General features: G+C 40.9%; 1 protein-coding gene across 1 annotated transcript in view; it reads left to right on the forward strand.

Moving 5' to 3' along the window:
- Positions 1-24,343, forward strand: part of cfap54 (cilia and flagella associated 54) — a 527,984-nt gene that overhangs the window by 100,920 nt on the left and 402,721 nt on the right. The window contains exons 15-18 of the mRNA XM_087999737.1: positions 1,698-1,848; positions 7,109-7,212; positions 11,205-11,333; positions 19,827-20,001. Coding sequence (XP_087855863.1) covers positions 1,698-1,848; positions 7,109-7,212; positions 11,205-11,333; positions 19,827-20,001 — 559 coding nt within the window. The remainder of the gene's footprint in view (positions 1-1,697; positions 1,849-7,108; positions 7,213-11,204; positions 11,334-19,826; positions 20,002-24,343) is intronic.

The following is a 24,343-nucleotide window of genomic DNA, read 5'->3' on the forward strand; positions in this document are numbered from 1 at the left end:
AGGAGTGTGTATGAATAGTGGAGCTCCATACCTAGCACCTCCTGATAAACGTTTCCATTTCAAGAAAGTATTTGAAACCATATATTTTTCTCTCCATAAATGCTGCCTGATCTGCTGAGTTTCTTCAAGTTGTATTTTTATATTTGTAATCAGTGTTCCCAATAGTTTCTTCTTCTTTGTGGTCATCCAAGGTCCATATGTGAAAGGATCCTCTGGAACTAGCACGCTGTTCATTCTGATCTTTGGAGCAGCCATGCAAATTATATTACCTGTGTTCATCTAAATTGTTTATTGTTGATGTCAGTAAGAAATGCAATAATAACTATGCAAATACCTCCAAATGTATCACATCATTTAACAGCACTGTCTGGATGGAAAATACCTTTGCATTTAAGTTTGACTCAGTACATCAATGTGCTTAGCTTTGAGGGGAAAAGTTGCATTGGTTTATTTATCTGCATGTCATGTAATTCTGAGTACATTCAGAAAGAGCGGGCTGAATTAGAGAGGTGAGTTCAGAGATGGGGGTGAAATGGGGTTGGTGAGTGATTGTGAGGAAGGTTTGGGAAGAGATCCAACTACTTTTCCAACTCCAGGAAAGCTTGCAGGTAATGAACAGTTTGGTTTGTGCCTCCACTCTGAGATCAAGACAAAGGAAACTCTGTGACAGGGTCGAAGACAGGATAGATTGGATGAAAGAAAAGATAGTCTTCCAGAGCTCAAGGGAATGGAGGTAATGCAAGAAAAGGGAATGGAGGTAATGCTGTGGGCAGCACGGTGGCACAGTGGTTAGCACTGCTGCTTCACAGCGCCAGAGACCCGGGTTCAGTTCCCGCCTCAGGCGACTGACTGTGTGGAGTTTGCACGTTCTCCCCGTGTCTGCGTGGGTTTCCTCCGGGTGCTCCGGTTTCCTCCCACAGTCCAAAGATGTGCAGGTCAGGTGGATTGGCCATGCTAAATTGCCCCTAGTGTTAGGTAAGGGGTACATGTAGGGGTATGGGTGAGTTGCGCTTCGGCGGGTCGGTGTGGACTTGTTGGGCCGAAGGGCCTGTTTCCACACTGTAAGTAATCTAATCTAATCTAATCTAATCTAAAGTATGTGATGAAAACAGATTTGCTATCTGTGAAAGTGGAAGTCAGATAAACATGCAAAGATCAAAAAACAAAATAGGGTTCAGAATTTACAGTCTGAAATTGTTGAATCCATGCTTGGCAATATGATAGACAATAATGCACCTAATTAAAGATGAGATGCTGTTTCTCAAGTTGGTGTTGAACTTCACTACAACAGTATAGCATTCTGAGTGAAAGTGAGGTGGAGAATTAAAATGACAGGACACAGGAAGGTCAGGGTCATGCTTGTGGGCTGAATGGAGATGTTTCACCCAGTTTGCATTTGGTCTCCCCAGGAGATGGAAGGTCATCAATCTTTGTCTGTTACTGTTTCTGCAGATGCGGTCTGGCCTGCTGGATATTTTCAGCATTTTCTGTTTTTATTTCAGACTTCTAGCATCTTCAATATTCTGCTTTTCAGTTTGTGAATGTGCATGTTCTCTCCAGCTCTTTCTATTCATTATTTTACTGAGGATATCTGTAACAATATTTTTCAACCTTTTGGATAGGAATAATTTCCTTTCTTTGGTTTTCTGCACTTGTTCACATGGTTAACGTCAATGTGTTTACTTGGTTTCTTTCAGTGGTTGCATATCCTGTCCATACTTCAGGAAGTGACTATTTGGTGCAACTTAGGAGACATTGACCCTGTGCTGATGGTCGATATTACACTGTACTCAGCAGGGTTGCTTGAAATCCTGGCTGACTCCAGTGTGAAATCCAAGAGAAAGCCAGGTACGATCTTTAATTGAAAGAACTGAGGACGCTATGATTCATAAACAATAATAGAAATTGCTGGAAAAGCTCAGCAGGTCTGGCAGCATCTGTGGAGAGAAATCAGAGTTAACGTTTTGGATCAAGTGGCTCAAGGGAGGATCCTGAGTATTCTGAGGAAGAGTCACGTGACCTGAAGCATTAGTTCCGATTTCTCTCCACAATTGCTGCCAGACCTGCTGAGCTTCTCCAGAAATTTCTATTTTTGTTCATCATCTCTAATCATTGGTCTCAAATAGATGATGAAAAATTAGCTATTTTATTGTTGACAATGTGTGTTTATATATCGTCGCAAATTTTATGGCCATACATATTATAACTGTAAAAACAAAAGAGGAAGAATAAATACTTACATTTATGTCGAGCCTTTCACAATCAGGAGGTCACAAAACATTTTATAGCCAATCATTTTGAAGCATAATTTATATTATAGAAGCAGCCATAGTCGCTTTGTATATAGCTATGTCCCACAGAGAACAAAATAATAACCGTGGGGCGGCACGGTGGCTCAGTGGTTAGCAGTGTTGTCTCACAGTGCCAGGGATCCAGGTTCACTCCCCACCTTGGACAACTGTCTGTGTGGAGTTTGCACATTCTCCCCGTGTCTGCGTGGATTTCCTCCCACAATCCAAAGTTTTGTAGGTTAGGTGAATTGGCCATGCTAAGTTGCCAATAGTGTTGAGGGATGTATAGGTTAGGTGTATTAGTCAGGAATAAATGTAGTGTAGTCGGGGAATGGGTCTGGGTGGGTTACTCTTCGGAGGGTCGGTGTGGACTTGTTGGGCCAAAAGGCCTGTTTCCACACTGTAGGGATTCTATGAACCAGATAATTTACTTTAATGCTGCTAGCAATGGAAGAAATATTGACCAGGATACTTGGGAGAACTCTTCTGCACTTTTTAATTGAAAGTACATAGTTTATGGTTTTTTTTTGGTATAATGGGCTGGATTTTGTGGTCAGCAGGACAGAAATATAATTTCCATTCACTTTTCTGACAGCTATACAAAGATACATAACCAAACAGCATTAATCCACACTGAGACACACAGGCTGCTAGTTCCCAATGTGGGCTGGGTGGAAAGCCTGCCTGGATTACTTCGTTCAAAGTTCATACTCCTCTCATTCTCTATGCCGGATCTATGTCAACTGATGTCAACCAATTACCCTGCACCCAGCCCTATGATGCTTCATTATGTTTTGCAAACCAATGCTGCTGCATTCACTCCCATGGTTCCTTATGCACCTGCACCCAATCAATGGCCTATAAACCCTGTGCCACTGTATTGCCATTGATAATGGCTCCAGTGCCTCATCATCTCCCCCTATAATCACAATGCCCTTTTACAGCTCTGTTCAACTCCATGTCAGCTTATAGCCCTTACCCACTACCTCTAGCACTTTGCTTTCCATGCCAACTCATGTAATATCCAGAATGGACGTTACTGAGGAATCACATGACATAACAATATTGTTATCAGTCTATTGTTAATGTCACTATTGAAAAAACACACTCTCATTGAAACAAAGCAAACATCTGATGAACTTAAATTGCTTCACAAATCCCTATGAAAATAAGCATTTCACTTAAGTGACTTATGTGAATAAACATTTCACTTTTGTGGTTAATACCTTATTTAAATAAATATCTGAGTGAAGTACTTTATACTTAATATAAATAATATTTCCATTCTGCATGTAGGTGGAGCTGTCCAGCAATAGGCAAGTTATTGTGAAAAGAATATCTTGGGAACTCAGTCATGTGGCACAAATGCTATGATGGTTTTATAGAACCAGGCACTCTGAAATACCTCACACTTTTTAAACTCCACTTTTTTGTATTGAACAGTTTATTGACAACTCTGCAAGTTTCAATAAGTTGATACACTTTTTTTATGCCTTTCAACCATGACACCAAGGATGAAAAACTCTTTGAACAAGTTTTTCTCTTTCCTCTTAATGTCTTCTTTGGCTCAATATCTGTTTTTGTTGTGCATCTTTAAATTGTCTTTTGGCATGCTTCTACTTCAAAGACACTGTATCAATGCCAGTGAAGATTTGCTTCTTCCACCTGACCATCATTTCAATGGTTCTGGTGACTCATTATATTGAGTATTCAAACATAGGATTGGTAATAAGTTTTTAAAAAGTAGTGATTAGAGTTATGCATAATACATCAATAGATATCATAGGTGGCATCTTGTGGAGGTGACAGGCTCATAGAATCATGGAATCATAACACTACAGAAAAGGCTCTTTGACACATCAAATCTCTACTGCCAAAGCTACACTCATCCCACCTTCTAGCACCAGGTCACTAACCTTGAATATTAGGACATTTCAAATGCTCATCCAAGCATATAGAGTCATAGAGATGTACAGCATGGAAACACCCTTCGGTCCAACCCGTTCATGCCGACCAAATATCCCAACCCAAACTCGACCCACCTGCCAGAACCCGGCCCATATCCCTCCAAACCCTTTCTATTCATATACCCGTCCAGATGCCTTTTAAATGTTGCAATTGTATCACTTCCTCTGGCAGCTCATTCCATACATGTACCACCCTCTGCATGCAAAAGTTGCCCCTTGGGTCTCTTTTCTATCTTTCCCCTCTCACCCTGAACCTATGCCCTCTAGTTCTGGACTCCCCCACCCCAGGGAAAATACTTTGTCTGTTTATCCTATGCATGCCCCTCATAATTTTATAAACCTCTATAAGGTCACCCCTCAGCCTCTGACGCACCAGGGAAAACAACCCAAGCTTATTCAACCTCTCCCTATAGCTCAAATCCCCCAACCCTGGTTAGATTAGATTAGATTCCCTACATTATGGAAACAGGTCCTTCAGCCCAACAAGTCCACACCGACCCTCCGAAGAGCAACCCACCCAGACTCAGTCCCATACGTTTACCCCTGACTAAGACACTTAACACTATGGGTAATTTAGCATGGTTAATTCACCTGACCAGCACATCTTTGGACTGTGGGAGGAAACCGGGGCACCCGGAGGAAACCCACGCAGACACGGGGAGACAGTTGCCTGAGGCAGGAATCGAACCCAGGCACCTGGCACTTTGAGGAAGCAGTGCTAACCACTGAGCCACTGTGCTGCCCCTAAATCCTTTCTGAACCCTTTCAAATTTCACCTTAAAGGTTGTGAGGTTACCTGGCTCAGCTACCCTCCCAGGTAGTGCATTTCACCATCCTCTGAGTGAAAAATCATTTCTTCAAATCCCCCCTTGATCTCCTACCTTTCACCTTAAAATTTTATGTCTTGTGATTGACCCTTTGACTTAAGGAACACTTGCTTTCTATTCACCCTGTCCATGCACCCTCTTAATCCATTTAGGTACCATTAGGAACCTCTCAAGCTTCTCAGTTGCAATGAAAACCCTGTCCTCATAGCAAAACAGCTCCATCCCAGGCAACATCCTGGTGAATCTCCTCTGTATCCTCTCCAGTGTAATCCTATCCTTCCTATAGTACAGGGACCAGAAGTGCGCATACAACTCCCACTGTGGCCTGTCGAGGTGCTCTCTCATTTAAAAGAGATGACTGGTGGTAGTTTAACCAGAGGGTCATCATGCCTCAGGCAAGGGATGAGGTTGAGAAGGTGATACCTTCGTAATGACTTCAGCCAGTAAGGCAGGCTCTTTAGCCAGTGGTGAGACCCTGGTGTCACCTCTTTTTTCAAGAGGGCCCACTGCATCTCATGCTACTCAGGCACTTCACAAGCCAACAGCAGGGCATTGCCCTGCAATCAGAGATCAAAGGCACTGAAACCCTAACCATTGGCAGCTACCAGCTTTTATCATCTCTTTGACTAATTTTATTCTTGTCACATGAACCGAGATACAGTGAAAAGTATTGTTTTGTGTGCTGAACAAGCAGATTGTGCATTCAAAGTCCGTCAGGGTAGCAGATCCGAGTGCAAAATACAGTGTTACAGCTGCTGAGGGAGAGATCAGAATTAACATTTGAGAGTCATAGTCATGCAGCACAGAAACAGACCCTTCGGTCCAACCAGTCCATACTGAACATAATCCTAAACTAACCCGTTCAAAAGTGTGATAACAGCGAATCTTGAATCTGTTCATATGTGTATTCAAACTTCTTTATCTTCTGCCTGACAGAAGAGGTTGGAAGAAAGTATAACTGGGGTGGGAGGGTTCTTTAATAATGTTGGTTGCTTTCCCGAGGCAATGGGAAGTATAGATGGAGTCAACAGATGGAAGCCTGGTTTGCATGATGGACTGGACTGTGTTCACAACTCTCTGTGGATTCTTGTGGACTTAGGAAGAGTAGTTGCCATACAATGCTCTGATGTATCCAGATAAGATGCTTTCTGTGGTATACATAAAAAATTGATAAGAGTCCGTGTGGACATGCCAAAGTTCCTTAACTTTCTGAAGAACTAGAGATGTGCTTTCTTGACCATCGCATCGACATGGGTGGACCAGGACAGGTTATTGATGACCATCATTCCGAGGAACCTGTGCCCAGGAGCACAACTGGGGACATGGTGGCTGCTGCTGGTATGACACCCACCTTGAGGAGGAATGATTGGAAAGGGAATGGATGTATGGAATGAGAGAGGTAAGGATCAGGAGGTCAACAGTAATGGCAGTGGGATGGGATTCACTGCCCTTCCCTCTTCCAATGCCAGATGCCATGGGCAGGATGGGGTCTTTAAGTGGCTCATCATCCATCTAAGAGCTTTAGTTGATGCTGGGCTAAAAGGTGTTCTACTTCCTTCCATGGCCTTAAGGTGAAGTTTGGAGGGTGGCAGGTCCCCTCCTCCCAACCTTCCGCCTGATTAAATGACCCCCACTGTCATCAGACTTGCCATGCTGAAGAGTACTAGATTCCTCCCTGTATATACATTTCCTGGATTTTTCTTTCTAAAATGTAAGTGAATAGGCTTCGGACATGGTTCCCCCCAAATTAATCCTTGTCTTGAGTTTGCTCCTATGCTTTTTAGAAATTGCATATTTTTCAAACAGCAAATGTTTAAAGTTGTAATATCCAATTTTAATTCATTTTAAAGTTCAAATTTAAAAGTTCTCATATTGTGCAGAACTTTTCATTCAATTTGATTTTTTTTGCATTCTAAGTTTGGTATTAACCTATATATGCAAAATATCAGATATTACTTCCAGCAAATATCTCTTCAGCTATTACTTACAATGTAATAACCAATTTCAATACTTGCATTTGTAGGTGATATTGCTGCACGTGAGACTCAAAGTGACACAGCAACATCTTCACAAACTCCAGCAATATCAATGCAAACAGAACATTGTACTCCAATTAATGTGTTAGCGGTGAGTTTTTTTATAAAGTTGTCAACAGAATAACATGAAAGAAATAAGAATGATAAAATGCCTCTCACCAATTCAGACTGATTCCATTTCAGTGTAATGTTCGTCCTCTGTCCTTTCAATTGTTCTTAATCAGGAACAGAGCTTTTGCTTCTTAAAGGATTTCCCATTCATTGGGAGTACTCCGGTTTCCTCCCACAATCCAAAGATGTGCAAACCAGGTGAATTGGCCATGCTAAATTGCCCATAGTGTTTGGTGCATTAGTCAGGGATAAATATAGAGTAGGGGAATGGGTCTGGGTATGTTGCTCTTCGGAGGGTCGGTGTGGACTTGTTGGGCCAAAGGGTCTGTTTCCATACTGTAGGAAATCTAATCTAATCTATATCACCTATAATATATGGTAACATTATATCTGCTCTGGCTTTCAAGGTGACTGTACGTCTAAACTTCAGGCAGCAATTGTCGACCTGAGAAATCATCTTGCGTTTTGCTGGATACAGTCACACGTCATCGAACAATGAGGCTCTTTGCACAAAGAGAGACAGCCTCATTGTGTTTCATGCTGTAACAAGACAAATTAACAGGTGTTTTCAACACAGAATTTGCTGAGATTCAATATTCCACATGGCATGTGGTACTTTGAATATATGGACATTGATTTGTGTTGTAGGTCATGTGCACTGTTATTATCCTGACTGGGAAGAATTTTACTCTCTCAATAGCCTGCTGCAACCCTTCTCGTTCTAAAATATTTAATATCAATTAATGATCTGATGGCTGCGAGTGAAGATGTTGCTTCATCTTCACCGTCTTCTTCCACTTTCTTTATTGTTCAGGCAGGTTCCGTTTCTTATGTATGCGAAATGCAAAAGGAAGAAGAGTTGGGTTGAGTTGAGGGAAGAGGAGAAAGGAAGAAGTTCATGCAGAGACCCATAGGCCTCTCAGTCAGAAGAGATTGAATGATGAGGGAGGAGTGGCATCTGTGAAGAAATGGGCATGTAGATGCCTCCTTATCAATCACTTAAGCACTGCCAGTGGAATGCACAACACAGTGGTTTTAAATTAGTTATTAATTTGAGTAATTGAATACAAATCTTAAGTAATCAATTTAGGCGGAAAATAGAAGTGACATAGTGTGCTGAAAGTGCAGCATGTGGGGGTTTGTGAAGAGCATTTTGGTCCTGGTTAATGTATACATGGTGAGTGCTCCCATTTAAGGAACTTGGGTACTGATTAATAAGCAGAAGTGAAAGCATAATAATAATTCTGAACTGTGCACACATTGACCTAGAGTCATCCAGGTCAGAGGGTTAAGTATGTGATTAAAAGACATGAATACTGGGGAAAGAGGGAGTTGTGTTTTAAAAATGTGTTCCTGTTCAACCAGGCTCGCATTAGGGTTCTTGTTAATTGAATAACTAGGGCTATGAATCAGGCTTTAAACTAAAAGGTTGTTGGGAAAAGATCAAAAGAGCGACAACTTAGGAATCTGAAAATGGAAGCAATTAATACCAATAGCAAAGAGCAAGTAATTGTCAATTTCAGCAATTTGGGTAGAGTTTAATAGTGCATCAATGAATAATGTCAAAAGAAAGATTTGTGGCAAAGAAATAAAACTTCTCCAAACATTTTGTAAAAAGTGGCAGAATGGTAAAAATGGGGTCGTAGCAGACTTTAATAATAAAAGATGTCTTGACTACAGTAGTGAGAAATGATGTTGGCTCAGACGACCAGTGGTAAGAATCAGCATGGTAGAGAATAAAGCTAAATGTTATGTGTGGGACTAATTAACAGGCCATCTCCAGCTGTACTGAAACACGGAGTATTAATGCGATATAAAGTGAGCATGTAGCAAGGGATAATGCAATAATTGGGGGAATCTTTAATCTTCATAAAGATTGGACACATCAAATTAGCAAAGTAGTGTGGAGGACAGGTTTATGGAATGCACTCACAATACTTTCCAGGCCAATATATCATGAAATCAGCCAGGAAAGAGGTTCTTTTTTCAGTCTTGCATTGTGTGATTAGGTCAGGCAAAGTAGTTGCACAGTGAAAAGTCCAATGGAATGGAATATTTAGATTATGATATAATTTCACATGGAGTTTGTAAGTAACATGGGGCAGTCCAAAAGATGATTGATACACTTAAATTCCAATATTAATAGTGGGTAATTAAAGCTAATTTTAATATTAGTTGAGAAATGCACAAATGAAACTTTTGTAACTGAAAGCCAACAAACCCACTAGATCTAATGGCTTACATCATAGGCTTCTGCAAGAGGTAGCATAAGAAGTAGTGGATGTATTGGCTATCGGAGGAGGTAGTGTGTAATGAAAATGTCACTGGACTAGCAATCCAGAACTTCAGCCAATGCTCTGGGGACATGAGTTCATATCCCACTATTGCAGGTGGAAGAAATTGAATTCAATAAAAATTGGAATAAAGAACTGGTCTGATGGTGACAAAACAAAACTCACCTGGTTCATGAATGCCTTTTAGGGAAAGAAGTCTGCTGCCCGTACTTGGTCTGACCTACATGTGACTTCATATCCACTGCAACTAGGGATGGGCAATAAATACTGGCCTCGCCAGCAATGTCCACGTCCTGTGAATGAAGGAGTAAAAAAGGGGTAAAAAAGAAGTTCTTCAAAAATCCTAAGCAGATTGGAAGTTATGAAATCTAGCACTGATGTTCCAAGGAATAGATGCTGCTGTTGGTAGGAAAGATCATTTGAATAAGAATAATTTAATCCCTACAGTGTGGAAACAGCCCTTTAGCCCAACAAGTCAGCACTGACTCTCTGAAGAGTAACTTACCCAGACCCATTCCCCTACATTTTACCCCTGACTAATGCACCCAACCTACACATTCCTGAGTACTGTGGACCATTAGCATGGCTAATTCACTTCACCTGCGCATCTTTGGATTGTGGGAAGAAACCAGAGCACCCGGAGGAGACTCACGCAGACACAGGGAGAAAGTGCAAACTCCACACAGACAGTCACCCGAGGCTAGAATTGAACCCGGGGTCCTGGCGCCGTGAGGCAACAGTGCCACCCCCAATAAGATTCACCTTGATAATTCATATGGTCACAACACATCTTCCTTCACTGCATCCTTTTTCAACAAGTGATCCTCCTGGAATTGACTTCTGCTGTTTCTTCCCACTACCTCTAGAGTGTCTACTAAACACTGGATGTCTCTTCTCACTTTCACTTCTTCCTCCTCGGCTTCTATTTCATTATTAAAAAGCCTTGGTGCGTACCATCTTGCATGTTCAGTCATTCTTATGACAATAAAGATTCAGCATGCAAAGGACTTCCATGATTTCCTGTCTCCCCAAACCATTTGGACAAGAGATATGGGCTGTGCATAAGTAACATCCATGATATTGATCCCCATGCTGAGATGTGCAGTCATTGGACAGAGTGGGGAGCGTTGGTTGCATACAACAATCATCTAAAAGAATAGGGAGCATGAATTTACTAGATTGCATTGTAATCTGTATATTACTTTGCTTTTTGCGATGCCTGTGCCCATTTCAAATAGTATCCTATTTCTCCCCATAGTTTGTCTGATTTACTGGACTTTCCAAATAATGATGTAGAGGTGCCGATGTTGGGCCGGGGTGGTCAAAGTCAGAAGTCACATGACACATGAAATCTCAAGCTTTCAGAGTGCTGTTCCTTCATCACTTCACCTGACAAAGGAACAGCGCTCCGAAAGTTGCCATTTCAAATAAATCTTTTGGACTATAGCCTGATATTGTGTGACTGCTGACTTTCTCAAATAAGACAGGTTTTCTGATCATTTTTGTTTCATTTTTTAACATAAAAGTTCAGAAGAACTTGCAGCTGATTTCAACTAAATTTTCTTTGTTTTATAAATTCTGGAAGTACAACATCTAAAAATCAGAATTTATGAATGTTTCTTCTTTATATGAAACTATAAGACTTTAATTGATACATACTATATTGTTACTTTTTCAGAAGCACCCAGCTGAACAACTTGAGATTGCATGTAAAATGCTTGAAAAAGCATTGGATAGTATTTGCATGGCTCGCTCAGCAACTGTTTCAACAGAAAAATCCGTCTTGATTGATAAAAGCTGCATAAAGGTAAACAAAACTACCAGATAATCTGAATGATGAGGGCTTTTTGCTGATGTACAAGATGGGATCAGTATAATAATGAGAGGATCTCAGATAGGAAGAGGAATGTGTGGAATCTCTTTGGGTGGAGCTAAGAAACTGCATGGAGCAGCAGACATGGAGTTATTTATAGGCCACCAAATTGTAGTCGTAGTGTGGGCATGGCATTAGTCAGGAGACAAGAAAGAGAAGTTTGTAACATGCACAAGACAGTAATCATGATTAGATTAGATTAGATTACTTACAGTGTGGAAACAGGCCTTTCGGCCCAACAAGTCCACACCGCCCCGCCGAAGCGCAACCCACCCATACCCCTACATTTACCCCTTACCTAACACTACGGGCAATTGAGCATGGTCAATTCACCTGACCTGCACATCTTTGGACTGTGGGAGGAAACCGGAGCACCCAGAGGAAACCCACGCAGACACTGGGAGAACGTGCAAACTCCACACAGTCAGTCGCCTGAGGCGGGAATTAAACCCGGTTCTCTGGCACTGTGAGGCAACAGTGCTAACCACTGTGCAACCGTGCTGCCCAAAAATGGCTGAGATGTGCAGTCATTGGACAGAGTGGGGAGCGTTGGTTGCATACAACAATCATCTAAAAGAATAGGGAGCATGAATTTATTAGACTGCATTGTAATGATCATCTATACATTACTTTGCTTTTTGCGATGCCTGTGCCCATTTCAAATAGTATCCTATTTCTCCCCATAGTTTGTCTGATTTACTGGACTTTCCAAATAATGATGTAGAGGTGCCGATGTTGGGCCATCATGGATGACATCAATCTTAGTATAGACTGGGTAAACCAATTGAGCACTAAAGCTGTGGAGGACAAGTTTCTGGAGTGTCTTAAGGATAGTTTTCTAGAGCAGCATGTTGAAGAGTTGACTAGAGGATGGGCTATTTTAGATCATAAATAATGAAAAAGGCCATTACTAATAATCTTATTGTAAAATATCCTTCTCAGAATGAGTGGTGAGTCTTTGGAATTCTCTATCTCAGAGGGCTATGGTAGCTCAGTCTTTGATTATCCTTAAAGTAGAGATTGAATTAATTTTTATTTGTCAATGGCATGAAAGGTTGTGGGAATATTGTAGGTAAAAGGCATTGAGGTGTTTGATTGGCTGTGAGCATATAATATTGGAGAGCAGGCTTACAGACTGAAGGCTATATTTCTATGTTCCTATGTCAGCTAAGAAAATGGTGTCTGTTCAATAAGATTACTGGATATTGTAGTGATTGGAATGAGGTCAGCTCAGTGGATCTGACAGAATATGAATTCCCTGATTGGGGCTGTTAACCTGGTCTAATCAGGGAGTTCTGGCTGACAGATATAAAAAGGAGTGTCAGGGTTTCTGGTCACACTAGGAGCTGGCTCTGTGCCAGCTGGACAGTGTTAAGTATGAGGCACATGTAAATAAAGAGTGACTGGAGATCCAAGATGCCGACGATCTAGAAAGATCCCGTTGCGGAACACCGTATCGCATCGCAAGTGGGATGAAGTCCTAGCCTGCCCTACCCCGACCACTGCGATATCCTGGGACCTTGGAAAGGTTGTGGAATCCCAGGAAACCGTTAGAAAGCAACTTACCTCAGTTTTCGCCTTCCAGGGATGCCGAAGAAGAGAGGAGGTACGTCATAGGTCAGGCGTGCGGTTCAAGCTGCAAGATTCTCGGTCTCTATTTCTTACCAGGCCCTGGTGAAGGAGCTCGCGAGATGTTGGTCAAGCTGATAGAGGAGAAGCTGGCCCCAATCTCTATCATGCTGCAGAAGCATGAACAGCAGCTGGGAGACCTGGAGAAAAGGATGGATGAGGTAGAACACAGAGTCGCAGTGGTGGAAGCTGATACCGATTCCTCCAAGGATAGGCTCCAGGCCCTGGAGACGCAGGTCCATAATTTGCTTGACCAGGTTGATGACGTTGAGAACAGGGGCAGGAGAAACAATATTCAGATCATTGGTCTGCCAGAGAGTAAGGAAGGTAAGAGCGGCCAGTGGAATTTATTGGGGACTGGTTGCCGATATTCTTTAACTTGGAGGCTGGAATGCGAGGCTTAACAATTGAGAGGGTTCACTGGGTCATGGCACGGAGGTCAGGTCTGGACCAACGTCCTCGTCCTCTCTTGGTGCGGTTTCATCACTATGGAGATAATGAGAGAATTGCAGAAGCTTCCAGAATCCAGGGGTCTGAAGTCCAGAGTTAATGAGGGCTCTAAGATCTTCCAGGGCTTCTCAGCCACGGTGATCCGGAAAAGGAAATCCTATGACTACATCAAGAGAAGACTGACGGAGCTCAGGATCCAGTACTCTGAGGTATCTGGCAATGTTTCGGGTCACCTTACATGGATCTGTACATCTCTTTGACACATTGGAGAAGGCAAGAGACTTTGTGGACAAATTAACTTAATCTGAACAATTTAGTATGGAAAAATAATAGTGTTGTTTGGTATGTCTCTGTTTTTCTTTTTTTAAAAAAAGAGTAAATCTGGTTGGGGCTTTCTTTTCCTTTTTTATTGGTAATAATCTGGTATAAACTATGTTCAGGGGTGGTTGGGATGTGTACTTTCAATTTCTAAGGAAGTTATACCAAAGGATGGGTGGGGTACTTACCCTTTTTTTTGTTTTGCAAAATTTCTTTGTTTACATTGTTATTTCATGGCGTATTTTCTTTCTTTGCTGCTTGTTTTTGTGGTGTTAGGAGGAGGGAAAATGGTTGGGATGGCTAGATGCCTACTTAAGAGCAGTTTATGCCCAGTTCAGGTATTTAAATGCCTAGGCTGCAGTATTGGCAGCGGGATGGGAAGTTGGGTTCTGGGATATGTAGATGCCCCTTTTGGGCAGGGGATAAGTTCCCCTATTCAGCGCCATTTGTGCTTTATATGTTGGTTTTTCCTTTTGGTTTTTGTTGTATATAAGCTTTGATAGCTTTGTAGGTTTGTTAACTGTAGTGGTTTTAGTTTATGTAGTTTTTATGTTCGATGGATCTTGAGACACTAAGGCTCGGCAATTTGTAATTCGAGTCTGGACTCTAAAGTGTTCCTGCAGAAGGTTATGGCTAATAATTTGATTAAATGGTGTACCTGGAATATCAAGGGGAGTCACTCACCAATTAAGAAGAAAGTGGATATTGCTTTATTATAGGAAACACACTTGGGTGATAGGGACCATTTGAAAGTACAGCAGAATGTATTTGATTGGGTTTACTTTTCACCTTTTAATACCAAAAGTAGGCGAGTGGCTATATTGGTGAGGAGGAATCTCCCATGTAAGCTACTGGAGTGTGCTAAAGATACCCACAGGAGGTTTGTAATCCTCAAAGCCCTGATAAACGGGGAAGAATATGGTGCTTTAAATGTCTATTGCCCTCTGGCCCATCCCCTCAAATTTCTGGTAGATGCATTGTCTAAATTGACCAGTCTCAAGTCTCGGCATATCATTACAGGGGAGATTTTAATTGTCTTATGGATCCCATGGTAGACAGGTTGCCAAAAGGCACCCCCGAGACCCTTTGTACAAACTAAACAATTAGTGGATCTGTGTATGGAGTTAGGATTGGTGGACGTCTGAAGGTGGCTCCATCCTACAGGCAGGGATTTTATGGTTGTTTTCCAATCCACACAGATGTCACACCAGGATTGATTTTTTTTCTGACTCCTGTGGCAACCCTGGACTTGGTGGTGTTTTGTACGATTGGTAACATTATAATCTCTGGTCATGCTGTTGGTTAAGATTAAGGACACCATAGTGGGCCCGAGGCACTGGCGAATGGATCCCTTTATCCTCAAGGATAATAAGTTTGTGGAGTACTTCTCTAAAGAATTTAGGGTGTTCCTGGACTTTAACTCAGGCTCGGTTAGTAGCCTGTTCATCATTCGGAAAACTGCCAAGGCTTATGCCAGGGGATTAGTTATCTCCTTCTCTGCCAGTAGGAAGTGGCAGAAGGACAAGCAGCAATGTACAGTTGAAGGCAGCCGAGATGGCTTACTTTGACAGGCCCTTGTTGGCCAAGCTACAGAGGATTACAGTGCTGCGGTCTGCATTGAATTCCGTGCTCATACAAACAGCAAAGAAGGAGATAACTTTCTCAAAACAAAGGTGATATGAGCATGATGACAAGCCAGGTAAATATCTAGCATATCTCGCCAGGCAAAGCAGTGCCCCTTAAGCCATTATGTTGATCAGGGAAGGATCTGGGGACCTAACAAGTGATTCCGAATAGATTAATGTGGCATTCAGAGATTTTACTCTGAATTATACCAACCTGAGGGTTGTGAGGAGTGGCGGGCCAAGATGGAGTCCTTTTCTCAAGAATCTGGAGCTCCCGGGTGTGACCCCCAACAAGAGTCTTTTCTCAATGCCCCCTTATCAGAGCAAGAGGTGCAGGAGGTTGTGAAGCAGCTTCAGAGTGGAAAGGCGACCTGTCCTGATGGACTTCCGAGCGAATTCTATCAGGAATTTATAAACATATTGTAAGGCCTGATGATCAGCATGTTCAATGACCATACAGTCATGATAGTCTCCCGCAATCTCTAAGAGAAGACAATATTTTGCTTATTCCTAAAAAAGGAAGGTTCTGGAGGACTGTGCTTCTTACAGGCCCATTTCACTCTTAAATGTGGACTTTAAAATCCTCTCTACAACTCTATTGTTAAAGAGGACTAGACAGGCTTCGTAAAGTGCCACAGATCCTCCAATAATGTTAGGAGGCTGCTTAATATAATTCAAGCTTGTCAACAACAGTCAATGCGGGGATTGGTGATTTCTCTAGATGCAGAGAAGGCATTTAACCGATTTGAGTGGCCGTATCTTTTTTCTATTATGGAGCAGTTTGGCTCGGGCAAAGCCTTTATCAAATTAGATTCCCTACAGTATGAAAACAGGCCCTTCGGCCCAACAAGTCCACACCGACCCGCAACCCACCATACCCCTACATTGACCCCTTCACCTAACACTACGGGCAATTTAGCATGGCCAATTCACCTGACCTGCACATCTTTGGACTGTGGGAGGAAACCGGAGCACCTGGAGAAAACCCACGCAGACACGGGGAGAATGTGCAAATTCCACACAGAGAGTCGCCTGAGGCGGGTATTGAACCTGGGTCTCTGGCGCTGTGAGGCAGCAGTGCTAACCACTGTGCCACCCCTATTGAACAGTTGGTGGATGCAATTCGTAGGGATTCAAATATATTGGCTTCAGAAGTGGGGTCAAAATTACCTAAGATTTCATTGTGCGCTGATGATGTCCTCATTTTTTTGTCAAATCCAGCACTTTCGGTGCCTTGCTTGATACAGTGCATCAGCTTGTTTGGCACATTTTCGGGCTACAAGATTAATTTTGCAAAATCAGCGGCTATGCCTATGGGTGGTCTTATGAAGGTGCTAGGTCTTGAGGAGAATTTTGATTCCCATTTAAGTGGACACAGAAAGATTTTATGTATTTGGGCATATTCATTACTCCAGTTCTTATCAGTTGTTTGAAGCTAATTTTGTTCAATTATTCGACAAAATCAAACAAGACCTTCAAAGATGGAAGGTGTTTCCGGTCTCATGGTTAGGTCGCATAGCGTTTATTGAGTTGAATATTCTCCTCCATTTATTTTTTTAGATTGGATTAGATTTCCTACAGTATGGAAACAGGACCTTCGGCCCAACAAGTCCACACTGACCCTCCGAAGAGCAACCCACCCAGACTCATTCCCCTACATTTACCCCTGACTATTCTACCTATGGCCAATTGTTTTACCCTATACAAATGCTCCCCCTGACTTTCGATAAGCTCTTTTATTTGGCATCATAAGCAGCCCCTTATTAAATTAGCTAAACTGCAATTACCTCTCAGACTTTGGGAGAGTGGATCTCCCAGACATTTAAAAACTATCAACTAAGCTCGCTTTTATCTGATGTGAGTGGGCTTGTGGATACCCTCTTTCAATATGGTTAGATAGCTAAACCTCTCAGTCAAGATGGCCCCTAACTAGCTTGCTGTTTTTGGACAAAATAAGGACAGTTAAGGAATATTGCCATAACTCAATAGTTATCAATATTGTTAAAGCATGGAGGGTTATTCGGCACAATTGGCAAAACATCTTTTTTGAAACCTATGGTGGGTATGCTGGGTTTTCAACCGGGGATTAAAACATTGGGCAGCTAGGGTGTGTCTTGCATGGTTGATTTATTTGAGGAAGACACATTTATGTCTTTTGATTAGTTAGCATGGGATACGAGCTATCTAACTGGGACCTCCTTTGTTTTTTTTCAAGTTAGGGATTTTATTAAAAAAAAGACTACATTTTTGACTGATCCTTACAAATCTGACATAGAGAGGAGTGTGCTCAGTGCTAAGAGTACACTTTCTGTCAGTACTTTATATCATCAATTGGGGTCGCCCCATAGATGAGTTCGTTTGAGTCTGCAGGGTGTCGGAGAGAGAACTAGACATTGGGGTCTCTTCAGAGGCATGGGAAGATATTTGGGAAAATGCAAGAAAGATATCAATTTGCAATAGGCCCCATGTTTTACAGTTGAAGATTCTCCACAGGGTTCACTTGGCTCTAGATCGTTTTTCAAAATTTAAACCAGGGGTATCTTCAAATGTAAAGTTTGTACAGACACTCTTACCCATTGTCTCTGTCTCTGGTCCTGTGATAGGCTTCAAACATACTGGAGCACTGTGGCAGGTGCAATGGAGTGGATTTTGGGTGAAAGAGTGGAGAAGGACCCTATCTCTCCTCCTCTTGGCCTGCCCAGTGTGTTCCCTGTAGATGCACATCAGAAAAAACTTTTCAACATCCTCACTTTCTGTGCAAGAAAGAATATCTTGTTAGGTTGAGTATCTGGAAATCCACTGGGCCTGTCAGGTTGGCGTAAGTTTGTTATCGAGCATATCCCCTTGGATTTTTTTATAAGTATGGTACACCACAAAACTGTGAGAATTTCTATAAGATATGGTAGTCCCTTTTGGAATACCTGGACACAGATTTGTCTGCCACACTAATAAGCGCGTTTATATAGCCGTATCGATTGTGCTTTACGAGTCCAATATCCAGAGAGGGAGAACGGTGAGTGTATGAGTAGGTGAAAATTTAATGCTCTCGATATTTGAGAGTTTTTTGTTTGGCTGAGGTGTATTTTTATTATTATTATTATTATTATTATTGTTTATTAGTTTGTTGTTAGTTATTATTTATTTAATTTAAGTAGTCGGGGTTTTTATTATATATATATTTTATATACATATTTATCCGTTTGTACATGAAGGCGATTTGGGTTTTAAATGTTTTTGGTGTTCTTTCTTTGTATAGTTTTGAATTGTATTTTTTGTATTTGTTGTAGTATTTTTTTTTAAATCTATTTTTCAATAAAAATATATTTCATAAAACAGTAAAGGGTAACTTGGTGAGGGGATATCAGCCTTCATTCAATTATTTCAAATACCATCTTCGATTAACCTTCTCAGAATAATCATGATACCATTAATGCACATGAATTGAGGATAAATTTAAAGAGTTGATTTTAATTCTCCGTGCCTGATGGAAACGGGCAGCTAAAATGGCCTCACCAATTTTTCCATGTTGTTCCTTCTACCTTCCCATGGGTTACAACTTAAACAACTGCACAACTACTGGAAGTCATTGAGGTCCTTCTTGAAAGATATTCATGGAGGTCTGATAACAACAGGGGGTTCGACTGCAATTTTAACCAAAAATATTTGCAGCAAAGCTGTTGTAAACTCCTTGTCAGGCCAACCTGATAACAAACAGATTCAGGATCAAAACAGGCAAGAAGGATGAGATAGTCATTTTCTTTTAGTTTGCTCATGGGCCCGGAAGAGTAAAGGTACTTATTACAGTCCACAAGAAAACTTTAGGTCACGTCTTCTCCCTGAGTACTAGCCCATCTAAGTTTCTCAGTCAGGAATCATCACAATGAATCCTCGTGGAAAATGTCTTTTCAATGAAATTCCACTTCTTGGTGGATTAAGTCCGTAAACGTATACAGGGCCCTCTTAGATGAGACCTGTGAGTTAAAATCTCATTGTCCTTATGCTGCCACTGGCCAGCCAGTTTTCCTTCCAACTTGACCTCTGGGATTTGTGGATCCTCATGCTTAATTCACAAAAAGCTAGCATCCAAGTTTAGTGAGTCATAGGAAAGTCAAATTGAGTTTTGAATTTGGTCTGCTGTTGTCATTGATGCTGTTGAATTTTTATCAAATTTTCAAAGTTAAATACTTTGTCAAAGTAGTACACTTTCAAACCGGTCTTTATGTTAGTTACCCTGCTCTGCCTCTCAATTTCAGCATAAAGGTGTTCAGAGACTTGATGAAATGAGTCTCTGATCCTTTGCATCTGGAAATTGTTATTTCCCCAAAAAGATTTTTTAAAAATCAACCCAAAGTAATACTTTATTTAATTTGTATTGGGTGCTCTATTTATCTTGTTTTTGTTGCAGGTGGAGGTGAACATTTTCCAGTCAAACACCCAATCAGATGAACAGAAAAAAAAAGATATTTCACACGAAGATTCTTATAAAGCAATACCTCTCCAAAGTTTTATCATGGATTTACATTTGGAGCTTATTCAGGTTTATTACAGAGTGGCATTTAAGTTTCTCAAAATAAGTAATGGTTAGTTATTATACTTCTTCCAAATTATAAACCTTTAAATATTTAATAGAACGATGATCCCTGCTGATGATAATTCTAGACAAAATAAGATCAGAGAATGAAACATATATTGATAGATCATACACTTAATTTTTGCAGTTGATTATTAAGGTGGTCAGTGTTACGATGCTGAGGTAAACATTTTCTGTTAGTTAAACAAAACACCCAGAAAAGCTTGCCTTGCCTCGTAATCTGCTAAAGTATGAGTGACACAGATCTCCTAAATTCCACAACATAAAGACAATAACATCAATTTATTTCCTAACTCTAAAAGTGAACATAAAATCAAAACTATTCACAAATCTAAGCCTCCCCTGCTCTTAACTGCTTGTTATCTGCCTCCAACTCTGTAACCATATGCTGTCCCAATAAGACACTTCTTAAAATTACATCAACTTAATATCAAAACCACACAGTCTCTGTCTTCTTCTGAATCTTCAATCCTCTGGCTACTGATCTTTGCGGGTCATCATCTTTCTGCGAGTATGTTCCACGTGAAAAGATACCTTTGATAGAGAGTGTTTTCTAACTTCTTTGTGAGCATGATCTTAGATAGGTAATTAGCTCTCCAGGAGTTTCTCTCTCTACAACAGTTGCCCTCTGACCAGTTTTCAAAATGTTCACATTCTTATATCCCCAACACCAGATTGTCTCATTGGTTTGATGTTGGCAAAACAACAAGTTCAAAGTTGTTTGGGTTTTAGTATCTTGGCGGCAGAATTTAAACTGGCTAAATTTGAATTGTTGCCAAAACAGCATTCAAAACTCAGGTATCCATTTCATAGCCAAATGTTACATATTTTCAATTTTCCAATACACTTTGGAACTGCCATCTAGTTATATAAACAGGTGCTTGCAAGCTCTCAGTTCATAACGGCATTCTCTCTCTCTCTCTTAATGGGATTACATGCCTTTAACTTCATAACATCAGTCACTGAAACATACTCCCATGAGGCTGCAGATGTTCTTTAACAACAGAACATGAGTTCATTACACAAACTAAAAGTGTAGTGATTGTAACGAGGCCAACCAGCTGGACTTCGTAGAATATAAATTCCTTGATTGGAGCCATTAATCTGGTACAATCAGGGACCTTTGTCTGACAGAAAAAAAGAGGAGTTTCAAAGATTCTGACAGTTTGGGTGCTGACTCTTGATGAGGCTGTGCTAGGTCAAAGACTTTCCATGCGTACATAAAGGGTGACTTGGTGATAGGATAAGGGCTGCTGTAGAGTTACTTCAGTGGCAATGAGAGTAAAGCATGTTCCTGAAGAAATTTGCTTGCACAGTTGTCTTTGAGTTGAGGTAAGCATTTCTTGGATCATGCATTATTTGGAATGCTTGACTTGTTCGACTCCCCCCGCTATCGAATACTGGGCCAAGTATGTGGAAAGAATGTGTTACAGTCAGTTCTGAAATAATGCGATAGGTCTGTTCTCATGTGTTCTCGCGTTATAAGAAAATCACGCAATAGCCACATCATTTAAGCTGATGGGGCCAGAATCACATTATAGCCAATATAAGTGAGGAACGTTTGTGTTCTATGAATAATGTTCTAAATTCTTCAATCATGTCAAAGCCAATTCGTGTTGAAAAAAACATGCATTAAAGCAGAACCAATTTTTTTTCTGGACGTATAACACTGGGGCAGATAAAAAGTAACGAGTAATTCTTCTGATAGCCTATGGATGTGCAGCTTTTTCTGTACTGAGGAACCTAATTCTCCCCAAGGCACCAATATGATGATACTGTTCTTTAAACAAGGTTATGTTGTTCTTGGTATAATCCTCAAGTGGTTGTAAAGATATAGGTTATGAAAAGACTGAGTGGGATGGGTTTTAGGGCCAATTTACTTATAGCTAAAAGATACTGCTTCAGGAAGAAGGCTTTCAAGTTAAAAAGAAAACACTTGTACAATGAAAGGGGAGTGGCCAGTTCTTGCAGCTCAGCTTTTCTATGGTTTGATTTGGTTTTGGTAGTCTGGTTATTCACTGAAGATGTAACTAGTAGAATTGCGGAATATTTGGACTTCCAGAAAGTGTTTGACAAAGACCCACATAAGAGATTATAGATTAAAGAGCATGGGATTGGGGAAGTGTATTGAGATGGATAGAAAACTGATTGGCACAGAGGAAACAAAGAGTAGGGATTAATTGGTCCTTTTCAAATTGGCAGGCAGTACAGAAGAACCTTTGATTATCTGAACATCACTTATCCAAAAATTGGTTTATCCAAACAAGATCTGAAGGTCCCTTAAAATCTTTACAGCAAAGAGGTGTTACCGACAATGGTGCGATGATCACGTCTTTTGTTTACAGGGTAAAAGAGGATTACCTGCACTGAAGAAGATATGCAAACATTGCTTCAAAGAGGTGTTAATGACATTGGTGCAACAATCTCAGTCAGTCAATTGTAGCAGTGTTGAAATAATTTTAACACATAAAAATGACTGACATGCTGAAAAATTTAAATGCATGATAAAATCAGTGGTGTCCTCATTCCCTCTATGACTTTGTTCCGAGTATGTACCTGTTATAACTGATCGAGTTTGTTGTATGTACTTACCATGTCTATGACAAGAAAGCTGACAGCAATGACAATTGAACAGAAAAGTGAGATTTTACAATGTCTGGGTCATAGTGAAAAGACATCAAAGATTGCACAAGAGTACATACAACATTGGAAAAGCTACAGTGTCTGACATCAGGAAAGCAAGACTGGCGATTGAGAAATTCATCAAGCAAAGTGACACTTAAAGTGCATTAAAAAGAAAATCCAGCAAAAGATGAACAACTCGACCAAGCTATATTTTTGTGGTTTTCACAACAGTGTGAAAAGGGATTCTCATATCTGGCCCGATGATACTAAAAAATGCTGCCAGTTTTCATGAATGACTGCACCCTGGTGAGGCCGATCACAGCATATCATTAGGCTGGTTACAGAGCTTCATACCTCCTCACAGCATTGGGCAACTCAGCATTCTTGGAGAGCAGAAGTCTGTGGATGATAGCACTGTTAAAGGCTACAGATAGAAACTACACTCCGTCATTAATGAAGGAAAGTATGAACCTGAGCAATTGTACAATGCTGATGAAAGTGAATTGTTTTGGTGTGCACTGCCGGACAAAACACTTGCATCCACCACGAAAAAGCACGTGTCAGGATATAAAGTCCAGAAGGATAGCATTACGATTTTCCCTTGTGTCAATGCCACCGGCACTCATAAATTACCGCTTGTCTGCATCGGGCGTTATGCTAACCCATGTTGCTTCAAGCACTGTGACAAGAACCTGTCTCCCATGAAGTGGATGACATAACCACTTTTTTTATCCTGGTTTCAGGAAGAATTTGTACTTGCCATCAGATTACATTTGGCAAGCGCTGGACTGGAACAAAGTGACCTTCTGCTGTTGACAATGTGGGGGTACACACCAAGAAAGACTATCAATTAGAATCACCAGACGGAGCTATCAAGTGTTTGTTTTTACCACCAGACACCACTTCAAGATTATAGTCATTCGATCAGGGAATCATCGCAATAATGAAAAAATATTATCGCCGTAACATGTTGCGTGCCAACCTCTGTGAAGACAATGCAGCCAAAGAAGTGCAGGAAATTATGAAGGCATCATAGGACACTTTGTTCATGATTGCTGAATCTTGGGACTGCATCAAGCCATCGAGAATTGCAGAGTGTTGGTACAATGGTGTGTGTGTTGGAAGCCGTGACAGTGAAGAGGACACCCATCCAGATCAAAGGCTAACCACTGACATCACCAAGAACTGCAGACAGCTGGGATTAGAAGACTTTGTAGAGGCTTCGATCAATGCTTGGGTAAACTGTGACAATGCCATTGGAACAGAGATATTCAACGATGATTGGTTAGTCAACGTAATCATGGAAGAACAACGAAAAAGTATGGACACCGTGGAAAGTAAGGAAAATTAGATACCGACACCACCTCCAGTCCCCAATAACGAAGCCATCGGCAGTTTGCGACTTTTCATGGAGTGGTATGAAGCACAAAACTAAGTCGATGCCTTTAAGTTGGTGCATCTTCGTCAAATATTATCATTCGCGAAATAAAAAGAGACAGGAGCACCTCAAGCAACAGTGGCTGGATATTTTCTTTGAAAATAATAACCAAACTCCACCTCAATGAATTTTATTTACACAAAAAGTGATTTGATTTGCAAAATATCACGAATTTTTAAGCGATATCCAATGTTTGTATAAATTTTAGCGATTGAATGAAATAAAAACATACTTTTTAATGCAATTAAGTGCAGTACGGCTTCCTTTG

The sequence above is a fragment of the Chiloscyllium plagiosum genome, unplaced genomic scaffold (assembly GCF_037043375.1).
Source record: "Chiloscyllium plagiosum isolate Xiang-an unplaced genomic scaffold, Cpla_swu_hap1 HiC_scaffold_23, whole genome shotgun sequence".
Taxonomy (NCBI): domain Eukaryota; kingdom Metazoa; phylum Chordata; class Chondrichthyes; order Orectolobiformes; family Hemiscylliidae; genus Chiloscyllium; species Chiloscyllium plagiosum.